Source organism: Piliocolobus tephrosceles, chromosome 7 (assembly GCF_002776525.5).
Source record: "Piliocolobus tephrosceles isolate RC106 chromosome 7, ASM277652v3, whole genome shotgun sequence".
NCBI lineage: Eukaryota > Metazoa > Chordata > Mammalia > Primates > Cercopithecidae > Piliocolobus > Piliocolobus tephrosceles.
Window position 1 is genome coordinate 102,173,262 of NC_045440.1, and position 12,001 is coordinate 102,185,262.

General features: G+C 36.2%; 1 protein-coding gene across 3 annotated transcripts in view; it reads right to left on the bottom strand.

The window, feature by feature from the left end:
• The window catches only part of LOC113224942 (regulator of G-protein signaling 22), a 154,195-nt gene that overhangs the window by 111,979 nt on the left and 30,215 nt on the right, over nucleotides 1–12,001 (bottom strand). The window contains exons 5-7 of one of the 3 annotated variants that reach the window (XM_031935955.1): nucleotides 6,845–6,930; nucleotides 6,104–6,236; nucleotides 1,893–2,022 (exon numbers count right to left, since the gene is read on the bottom strand). In XM_031935955.1, coding sequence (XP_031791815.1) covers nucleotides 1,893–2,022; nucleotides 6,104–6,236; nucleotides 6,845–6,930 — 349 coding nt within the window. Of the gene's footprint in view, nucleotides 1–1,892; nucleotides 2,023–6,067; nucleotides 6,237–6,844; nucleotides 6,931–12,001 lie in introns of all 3 variants that reach the window. The other 2 variants (XM_031935954.1, XM_031935956.1) reach the window with 2 other exon arrangements.

A 12,001-nucleotide genomic window follows, 5' to 3' on the forward strand; every position in this document is an offset into this window, starting at 1 on the left:
AACATGGTGAAACCTCGTCTCCACTAAAAATACAAAAATTAGCCAGGCATGGTGGCATAGTAATCCCAGCTACTCAGGAGGCTGAGGCACAAGAATCGCTTGAACCCAGGAGATAGAGGTTGCAGTGAGCTGGGAGTACACCACTGCACTCCAGCCTGGGCGATAGAGCAAGACTCTGTCTCAAAAAAAAAAAAAAAAGAAAAAGAAAAAGAAAAAAAAAAGAAAAACAGAAAAGAAACAAAAACGAAAATAAAGAAGGATTCTGAGGCTACGTTTGGAACCAGTAGAAAAAAAACTGCCAGTGGGAATTAACCTTGTCTTCCCTGGATTTGGAAGAAAAGAATGGTGGCAGATGGACTAAATATCTGACATCCCTAACACACAGAAGATATTCGAAAATACATTATGTACTTTTAAAATGTAATATTCCAGACTGATATATAAATGTCAATATATAAGTGCCAAATCTATTAAGGAATTATAATATGTATACTAAATGATTATATGTGCTTTGATATTTCATGCTGTGTGATAAAAGAAAATTCACTACCATAGATTGAGACCATATATGAATAGACCAGAACTGGAGACAATAATAGCAAGTTTTAAAATTCACCATTTCATTAAAAGATTCAATTACTATCAAACTTACAGTTTATCATTAAAGTTACAAAATGGCACGAGATACAAAATGGCACGAGATACGAAGGTTTACAAAAGGATTATTTGTATGCTTTTTCTAAAGATATAGTATTTAGCTCCTATTTTCTCTTTCAAAAATCAGTGACATGTCTGATGTTAGTGCTTTAAATGCCACAGATCAGCTAACTGTTGTCATCCATGCCCCATTCTCAATGACCATTTTCTCAATTACCACAGTTCAAATCTCAATGAACTGGACACATTTCATTACAATTTTTGTTGCTAATAAATTCGCCAATATTGAGAGATTAGACTTGGTGAGAGGATGCTGGACGTACACTCAATCCCATGGAACTGAAGGGAGGATGTCACAGGGAGCAAAGCAGGCATTCCAGCTCACCATCTCCTGCCATCCTTCTCTTCCTGTATACTACTTTTATCTCTAATTATCTACTTCAATATTTTGGGAAAACAACAAGAAGCCTATGAATCCAACTATTTTCAATTGGGGAGATTATTTTCTTCTTTACCTAGACTCAGGTTCAATTCTAGGGAATCCAGATTTAACTTTCCCAGAGTCTGCGTATATTTCTTAAAGAGATTAGTTAGGAACTGTAAGTGAATTCCTGAGTTCTTCTCCTGAGTCATCACACCTAAGTTTTTTTCTCTAATAACTCCCATTTCTGGAAGATTCCTTTTATTTTTATGAAAAGTCAGTATAACCACAAAGCTCCCCACAGTAGAAATTTATCTGCTTTTTAAGGTGAAAAATAATCTGAACTTAAAAACAGAAGGGAAACTCAATTCCCATCAATAACCATTTTTTTTTAGGAAGAGAAAAATGTTGTACCCACTTTATTGCAAAGACTTAACAAGAATTTGTAAACTATGATAAGAAATAATGACACTAATTGACTGCATATTAGGTACCAAGCACCAGGCCAGGCATTTTCTATACATTTAGTATATATCATTATTCTAATCTTACAGATGAGAAAAGGTAAGGCTCCAAGAAGTGGAAAAACTCATCAAACATCACACAGCGAATAAATTATCAGAGTTGTATTCTAAACCCATCTCCTTTTCACTATACAAAGTTGTCTCTCAAAAAACATAAGAAGTGGAGTGAGGCAAAGGGTATGTGGATAATTTTTTCTCCCCAACCACTAAGTACTGCACTGTAAAATTAGAACAAACAAACAAAAACTTAAAGAGAAGTTCTAAAGTCATTCTTGTCCTTTTCTGCTTACCAGAAACAGATGAAATAGCTGGTGATTTAAGTTTGTTGTAGGGTACACAACAGGGTAACGAAAAGGTTGATACTGTTTGCTGACTTTGTTTTGCTAATGCAAACCAATCTTTTGTTTGAGTATAGGAAGCCTAGGAAGGAGGAAGCATATTAGTTTAACATATGATTAGCAGTATTGCTCTGATCACAAACCTGGAAAAATCATTATAATAATATTCAACTTGCACAGTACAATATGTAAAGTGAAAATTATCTCATGAAGGAAAATAAAATTATACTCAAAAAATTCATTAGCTAAGAGGAATCGGAAGGAAATTTCAATCCAGATTTTTTTTTTTTTGTATTTGATAACCAAAGGAAAATATGTGTCCAATGCTTATAAATTCTCCACTCTCCCTCTCAGGCTATTGTTGACCAAAGGCATGAAACCCTACTTCCTGGATTCACTACAAATTCATGCTATCTGACTTCAACTTGGCAGTCACCAGACCCATCAATCCTTTTGCTAGCTGCTCCCCTTTACAACTTTCCCAATTACTTCAGGTCCCCTATTCTGTCTCACCTGGCTCAGTGTTTTTAGCAACTGCTCCCCCAGTATGACAGAGACACTATTCTTAGTGCCACTGGAACCTCTCCAGACTCAGCTGCCCCTTTGCATTAGACTCAGTTTTCATAGGTTTGCTTAGAGTGAATGCTTTTTGCACACTGATTCCTAACTCCATCTGTCCCTAACTGCAGCATTCCATTTTTCCTTTCCTTTGTGTACCCCTGAACTAGCCAATTCAATTCTGAAGTTGATCCTTAGCTTCTAGAACCCCAGCCCTAAGAAGCTCCTATCCTACCCTTCCTGGGAAGATTCCTCTGCCTGCCTCTCTCTGTAATGTCTTCTTTTATTTTTACTAGAGAATCCAAGTTGTTCAATAAGAACAGAGAAGGGAGTGTTCAGCATTCCTCTCATTTCTCATTTATCCAACTGAATCAGCTGGTTGGTCAGCACTTAGCCTAAGAAACACTTGGAGAATAGGTACCTCAAATGGAAGAAAAATTACTCCCTATCTATTATGCAGAATTAACATGGCAAGTCAAGCCACATAAGAAGACCAAAGCAAGACAGAGAAATGAGAGGTGGCAGCTATGCAGTCACCATCCCTCTTAGAGGTGAGGTTTCCCAGGTGCATAAAAGCTTTCAAAGACTAACTCACTTTTGTTCCCTTTTCCCTTTAAAATCAAGTTATTTATTAGTAATTATATGTTCATCTAACATATAGTTATATGTTTACCTAACATATAATTATCGAGTGACTACTTTATCCTAAGCAATAGCCTAAGCAGGAGGCCAAAATAATTAAGAAACATTCAAGGAATTGAGAGAGACCAACATACAAGGTCCTTGCTATTTCAACCACAAAAAAAGAATGAGGGAGTAGAACACAGGAGAGAAAGAAGTCATCAGTCAGACTTTAACATCTCTAACATAATTATTCCACTTTATATATTTTTGGGGGGGAAGGTGGAGACAGAGTCTCATTCTGTCACCCAGGCTGGAGTTCAATGGTGCCATCTCAGCTCACTGCAACCTCTGCCTCCCGGGTTCAAGCAATTCTCCCATCTCAGCCTCCCGAGTAGCTGGGATTACAGGCACCCACCACCATGCCTGGCTAATTTTTGTATTTTTAGTAGAGATGAGGTTTCACCATGTTGGTCAGGCTGGTCTGGAACTCCTGACCTCATGATCCGCTCGCCTCAGCCTCCCAAAGTGTTGGGATTACAGGCGTGAGCCACCGCACCCGGCCTATACTTTTAAGAGATGGGTCAATTGTTTTTTAGATGGTATAACTTAAGGCTCAAAGAAATATTACCAATTATCATGAAGATTAATCCCTATGTATAGTCATGACATAAATAATGTAAATATCCAAGAACCCTGAATCTGCAAAATTCAAAGGCGATTGAAAAATGGTAATATATAGTTAAAGTGGCTGTGTGGTGGCTCATGTCTATAATCCTAGCACTTTGGAAGGCTGAGGTTGGAGGATTGCTTGAACACAGGAGTTCAAGACCAATCTGGGCAACATAGACCCTGTCTGTACAAATAATTTTTTAAAAATTAGCCAGGAATGGTGATGCACTCTTGTAGTCCAACCTGGGAGGCTGAGGTGGGAGAACTGCTTGAGCCAGGGAGGTTGAAGCTGCAATGAGCCATGATTGCATCATTCCACTCCAGCCTGAGCAACACAGTGAGACCCTGTCTCAAAAAAAAATTGTATATATATATATATATAGTGTTAAAGTTTACTTAAGTGAATACAAATGAGTTTTTTCATCTCAGAAAATAGCAAAAGTAAACTAGTTTGGATTTTAACTCCCTTATATTTAATTAAATTCACATATAGCAAATCAGAACTTATTTCCCTAGATTGATTCTTCCCTTTACATGTTTATTGACCTTGAGTACATATTTTTTAGGACATTTCCAACATTTCTATAGTATATAAATTAAGGGAAAAAATATGGCCAGGCATAGTGGCTCACGCCTGTAATACCAACTCTTTGGTAGGCTGAGGTGGATGAATTGCTGGAGCTTAGCAGTTCAAGACCAGCCTGGGCAACACGGCAAAACTCTGTCTCTACAAAAAATACACAAAAATTAGCAGGGCATGGTGGCATATGCCTGTAGTCCCAGCTACTTGTGGGTGCTGAGGCAGAGGATCCCCTGAACCTTGGGAAGTCAAGGCTGCAGTGAGCTGAGATTGTACCACTGCACTCCAGCATGGGTGACAAAGTGAGACTCTCTCTCAAAAAAAAAAAGGAAAGAAAGAAAAAAATACTTAAAATCAGTATGAGAGAGAAGAAAAATGTGCCTTAAATACACCACTAAGCATTATTCAGTGGAAATAATGGAACTGGCATAACTGTAAATGTTTTTGACAAATACTGCTGATAGAAATGCTGAACTCCAAAATTAATAGGAGATACACAAGAAAAAAAAGTTCAAGTAAATTTAGCCTATCTATTCCAACACAGAAGGCAAAGAGGCTTCCTCTTGTATGATAATTTTGATCAATTGAAAGTGCCTTATTTGCAAGTAAGCCTTAAGGTTTAAAAAAAAAGAAAAATGGAAGTGCCTACCCAGAATACTGTGTTGTAAAGAATCTGGAGCCAAATCCTAGCTCAGCAGAAAAATTTCCACAATTGATTAACAAAGAGTCATAGGGAGTAGAAGCACAAGGGCTACATATTTGCCATTCCTAATTTTGTATAGAATTGTGTATTAGAATTATAGTTCCAGATATAAGATCTAATAATTAGAGGCCAAAGATCAAACAACAGTTCTTACTACATTATGACTCTCCAAAAGGATATTTGATTCTAGGTTAAATCTCTTCAAATGCTCTCATACACCCTCACATTTCTCTAATCATGGATGACAAATTTATTTGATAACAACCTTACAATAACGCATTTTACTACTAAGGAATAACCTAGAGAAAAGGAAGGAAAAGACTCAATTTATCTTTTTGTACAAAAGTAATAGAATCCAAATCATAGCAATTTTGGAATGAACAATGAAACCATGGATATAATTCAAGTTACTCTTGCTTCCCAAGTGACACTGCATGTTCTTCAACCTTGCCTGTGTCTCTTCAGACACATGAGGATAATATTTCTAATTACATTTCAAATTAAAGAGAGCAGAGCAAATTAGTTAGCATAAATCTATAAGAATTATTGCTAAATCTGCTTTACATGTATTTGAAATCATTTTTTCTGTTCAGGTAATACAAATGCCTTAAAATGAGAAGTTACAGCCAGATGTGGTAGCTTACGCCTGTAATCCCAGCACTTTGGGAGGTAGAGGTGAGTGGATTCCTTGAGTCCAAGAGTTCAAGACCAGCCTGAGCTACATGGTAAAACCCCATCTCTACAAAAAATGCAAAATAAAGTTAGCTGGTTGTGGTGGTGCATGCCTGTAGTCCCAGCTACTCAGGAGGCTGAGATGGGAGGATCACCTGAGCCCGGGAGGTGGAGGCTGCAGTGAGCCATGATCATGCCACTGCACTCCAGCCTGGGTGACAGAGTGCGATCCTGTCTCAAAAAAATATATGTATAAAATAAAAAATAAAATCAGAAGTTTTAATGAAGCACTAAGTCATGAAAAAATACTCATACTTTTACCTCACCAAGTGATACATAGAACTTTTTCATAATTACAAGATTATCTTCTTCAGTGGCAGGAGGTGGTAGACTGGGTGGTTTTTTCACGATCCAGGGAGAAAAATTTGATCCTACTGTGAAATTCATGCCGGACTTGCTCCATCTTACTTGTGAGACCAATTTGGCTAACCTGCATTTTAGGAATCATACAAATTTAAAACAAGTTTCAAATATAGCAGAATTCAGGGAAAAACCTAAAATTTTATTTTATGTATTCAAGCCAATCTCCTCTCCTCACTTAATGATGATTTTCTTTGGCTCTGCTAAAATTAATAGCTTACTCATAAAACCACTAATTAGTTAAGAATTATTCACTTTAATTGATTTTGATTTAAAAATGGTTGTTCAGAGGTCAAATTTTAGGTTCTTACATGTTAAAAGTCAGGGAACATAAAGAAAAACTTGGTTCTGGACTATGGCATTCTATGTTTTTTGTGTCACACTAGTTTTCATTGTTAAACACCCTGCACCTAAATACCGTTATCACCAATAGATAATTTTTAAAATATGACTGGTTGGAGAGGCTCATGCCTGTAATCCCAGGTTTTAGGAGGCCAAGGCAGGAGGCTCTCTTGAAGCCAGGAGTTCAAGACCCGCCTGGGCAATACAGCAAGACCCTGACTCTACAAAGAATTTAAAAGATTTGCCACACATGGTGGCACACAGCTGTAGTCCTAGCTAATTGGGAGGCTAATATATATGTATTTAAAAATACATATATTGATGGGACTATAGTACCTGTATTCAAAGTAGCAATCACTTTCCAGAAATGCTGGAAGTCTTTCTTTTTTGATCCACTTAATACCTTCTTCACGACTGAGACACTATGAGAAGAAAAAGAAAAAGGAAAAGAAGGTCAAAGAAAATCACTTTTAGGATGATTAACGCTTAATCATGAGAGCAATAATGACCTCCAGCTGTCAGCAGGAGCTCTACCCCCTAGGTCTTCTATTTCCACTAGAGAGATCAATAAACCTGAGCCACAAATGTGAGGCACTTCTTGCCTCTGGTACGTTTTTAATTCTCTTAACAATTCTATATCAACTATATAATGCCTCAATTTTTACAGATTAACAAATCAAATCCAGAGAAGTTAAGTAACTTGTTGAAGGAGGGAGAATGAGGAAAAAAAAAGCCAATGAATCTCAGTATTTTCAGTCATAAAATGGGTTAAAAATAATCACAAACAGAAAAAGAACCACCAAGAAAACTTGGTAAGGCCACCAAGGTCACTGCAGGCCCCTTGTTCATCAAGTTTAAAAAAATGTTTTAACTGTTTAACATCTCCAGGCACTCTCTTACAGATAAAAAAGTTAATAATGATAGGAGAGTGTTACAAATGCCACAGTGTAGGCTTCTGTGGGAGCCCACAGACACATTTAACTCAGGAGAGGTTTCCCACAGGACACGCACTTCACTCTTTGACCCGAAGCAAGGCTAGCTGGGTTGAGCAGGGAAGCAAAAGAGGAGACAAACCACAAGTGTGGCAGTATTAGGTCACAGGATGAGATTTAAGGGATGGAGAGAGAAAGGTTGGAGAAGTAGGCAGGGTCATGACTGCAAATAGCGTTTTAAATAACATTAAGGAGTATAGATTTTATCTTGAGGTTGTGAGAGCAATACAGAATTACTGAAGAGTTACTGTTGTTCATCCTAAAATACTTACTGTTGATTCTACTTTTTCTTGTATTCACTTTTTCCAGAATTCTAAATAATATCAGTACCTTAGACACAAAACATGTTACTAATAAATAAAACAATCTCAGTGAGGTAAATGTGTTTGCATTTATGTGGCTTCCATGGACAATCTAAGGTGATAGTTTTGCTATGATATTGCATAAGAGTTAACACATAGACCATTACTAACTTTAGTGAGGAAACTGAATGTCCCCATAGTAGTGTTGCTGACATCTAATGTGCTGATGCTCATGAGGGTGATGTGTGCTTATCATTGCTAATACGTGCAGAAGTCTTTAGGCATTCAGGATTGGAACATCAAACAGTTTTCTTCTATTCAGCAAAAAAACCACATTCATTTGCCTTCACCAAACACTATCTTCTGCATAATGAAAGAATAGAAGAAACATGCACCTAATCAGCAGTACCTTGTTGACAGTCTCACTGCTTATCAGTGAGATCTGAAGGACATTTGGATCTTAGAAAGACTCTGCATAGGCTACACACTGACAACCATGCAGGACTTCTGAACTCCCATTAGCGCTACATTCAATGTATCACAGAAAGATACCAAACTACATATAAAGATCCACATGAACCCTTAAAGAATTCTATAAGGTTGTCAAAGTAGTCAGTTCATTCAAAACCAATTTGCTGAATATTCAGCTAGTAAACAGTTTACCTATAATCCATCCTCTTTTGAGTGTTTTTGTACCTATTTGACCTAAAAATAAAATGAATAAAAAAGTTTAAAAAGAATAAAATCAAAAATTGAAGAAAAGTCTTTAGCCAAGCTGAAAACAAAACTCTTCGTGGTTTTAAAAAGTAACTAAATATAAAGACAAAAAACATACAAGACAATCCTGATCAACCATAAAATAACTTAATAAATACTTATAAGAAACACAAAAAGAATCTATCTAAGGTTTGTATTTAAACCTTTAAAAAATTTCTGTAAGTTGGTTAAGAAACAGAAAGGGATGATCAGAATGTTAAGGGAAGATGACTTTAGGTAAATCAATACAGAACTATTTCCAAATAGCCATACGCAAGCTGTTTAAAGTGCCTACAGAATTGCATTAATAAAAAATTATGTTTAGATGTACAAGGCAAACAAATAAAGCATGGCTATCAGCCAGTAGATCTTATTGGTTAGATTTATTGAGGTATAAATTACATACAGTGAAATCCACCCTTTTTAATACAGTTCTGCAAGTTTTGACAAATGCATATAATCATGTAACCAGGACTACAATCAAGATACAGAAAAGTTCCAACACTCTCCAAATTTCCTTATGCCACTTTGTAGTCAGCAACTCCCTCCAACCCTAGCCTCTGACAACCACTGATCTGTTCCACAGTTTTGCCTTTTCCAGAATGTCATATAAATGGAATCAATATAGTATGTACTTTTGATTCTAGTATCTTTCATTCAGCATAAAGCATTTAAGATGTATCTATGTTCTTTCATGTATAAATCATTCTTTTTTGTTGCTAAGTAACATTCCGCTGTATGTATATACTACAGTTTCTTTATCCATTCACCAGTTAAAGTAATCTGGAAAACTTCCAGCTTTTGTGATCATGAATAAAGCTAACTGTAGACATTTACATGCAGGTTTTTGTGTGAGTATAACTTTTCATTTCTTTTGGGTAATACTCAGGGGTAGGATAGACAGGTAGTGATATGGTATGGATATTTGCCTCCTCCAAATCTCGTACTGAATGTGATCCCCAATGCTGGAGGTAGGGCCTCATGGGAGAGATGTCGTGGTCATGGGAGCGAATCCCTCATGAATGTCTTGGTGTCCTCCCCATGGTAATAAGTGAGTTCTCACTTTGTTAGTTCACATGAGACCTGGTTGTTTAAAGAGCCTGATGCCTCCTCACTCCCTCCCTTGCTACCTCTCTTGCCATGTGATATGGAACTCTTTGTCTTCCACCATGAGTGGGAGCTTCCTGAGGCCCTCACCAGAAGCAGATGCTAGTGCCATGCTTCTTATACAGTCTGCAGAACCACGAGCCAAATAAACCTCTTTCTTTATAAATTGCCCAATTTTGAGTATTCCTTTATAGCAACACAAATGGACTATAGGTGGTATGGTATATGTTTAACTTGGAAAGATGTGCCAAAATGTTTTCCAAAATGGAATTCTCACCAATGAGAATGGACTTTTGAGTTGCTTCCACTTTTTGGCTATTATGAATGATGCTGCTATGAACATTTGTATATAAGTTTTTGTGTGAACATATGTGTATTCAATACTCTTGAGTATATACCTAGAAGTGGCATTTCTGGGTAATTTGACAACTCTTGGGCTAAGCTGTAAAGAACTGCCTAATATTTTCCAAAGTAGCTGTACCGTCTTACAATTGCACCAGCAGTATATGAAGGTTCTAATCACTTCAAATCCTCACAAACATTTGTTATTATTTGCCTTTTTTTAAATCATAGCCATACTGTTGGGTGTGAAGTAGTGTCCCATTGTGATTTTGATTCCATTTCCCTTATGACTAATGATGTTGAAAATCTTTTCATGTGCTTATTGTTTATCTTATTTGGAGAAATGTCTATTCTAAACCCTTTGCACATTTTTAAATTGGGTTATCTGTCTTTTTATTTTTGAGTTCTAAGAGTTATTTTTATAGTTTAGATACACATCTTTATAAAATATATGATTTGCAAATATTTGCTCTCATTCTATGGGTTGTCTTTTTACTTTCTTGGTAGCGTCCTTTAGAGCATGAAAGTTTTGATTTATCTTTTTTTCCTTGTGCATTTGGTGTCATATCTAACAAAACCAATGCATAATCCAAGGTTATGAAGATTTACACCTGTATTATCTTCTTAAATAGAATTTTTTTTTTGCATTGTTGGATTTAATTTGCTTATTTTTTGAGGATTTTTGTGGTCTGTGTTCATGAGTGATGTTAAGTTGTAAGTTTTTCTTTTCCTTCAAATTCCTTCATTTAGTTTTGGCATCAGTGTAATGCTCATCTCATAAAATGAATTAAAAATTGATTTCTTTTGTTTTTTGTATAAGTTTTTATAAATTTAAGGTTACTTCACTTCTAAGTGTTTGATAGAATTAAACAGTGAAGTCTTCTGGGCCTGGAGTTGTCTTTGTGGAAAGACTTTAAACTGTGAATCCAACTTCTGTAATAGATGTAGGACTACTCAGATTATCTATATCCCCTTCAGTGACCATTGATAATTTGTGTCTTTTAAGAAATATGTGGGTCGGGTGCAGTGGTTCATGCCTGTAATCCCAGCACTTTGGGAGGCCGAGGTAGGTGGATCACTTGAGGCCAGGAGTTCGAGAGCAGCCTGGCCAACATGGCGAAACCCCATCTCTACTAAAAATAGAAAAATTATCTGTGCATATTGGCATATGCCTATAATCCCAGCTACCTGGAAGGTGAGTCAGGAGAATCGCTTGAACCTGGGAGGCAGAGATTGCCGTGAGCTGAGATCATCCCACTGCACTCTAGCCTGGGCATCAGAATGAGACCCTGTCTCAAAAAAAAAAAAGCCTATTTCATTTAAATGTCATGAGCTTATACTTATAGACATAAAATTGTTTGCAAATTCTCTTTTTTTTTTAACTGCCTGTAAAATTTGTAATGACATCCCCTCTTTCATTTCTGATATTGGGCATGTATATCTTCTCTCTCTTTTGCTTCAGCATTCTGGCTAAAAGTTTACCAATTTCGTTGATTTTTTCAAAAAACAAGGCTTTATTTTCATTGATTTTTCTCTCTTGTTTTTCTGTTTTCAATTTCATTGATTCTGTTCTTTATTTCTTTACTTTTGGTTTAATTTTAACTTAAGTTTTCTAGTTTCTCATAGTGAAAAGTAGATCACAGATTTATTTAGTCTTCTCTATTATAAGCACTTAATGGTACAAATTTCCCCATAAAGACTAATTTAGTTGCATCCCACAAATTTTGATATGTTATGCTATAGTTTTTATTCAATTCAACATAATTTTTAATTCCCCTTGGGACTTAGTCTTTGACCTATTAATTATTTAGGAGTATGTTATGCAATTAAGTATTTAAGGATTTTGTCACCGATTTATAGTTTAATTCTGAAGTGGTCTGAGAACACAGTTGGCAAGATTTCAAATCTTTTAAGTTTGCTGAAATTTATTTTATGGCCCAAAATATGGTCTATTTTGGTAAATATTCCCAGTGCACTAAAGAAAAAAATGTTGT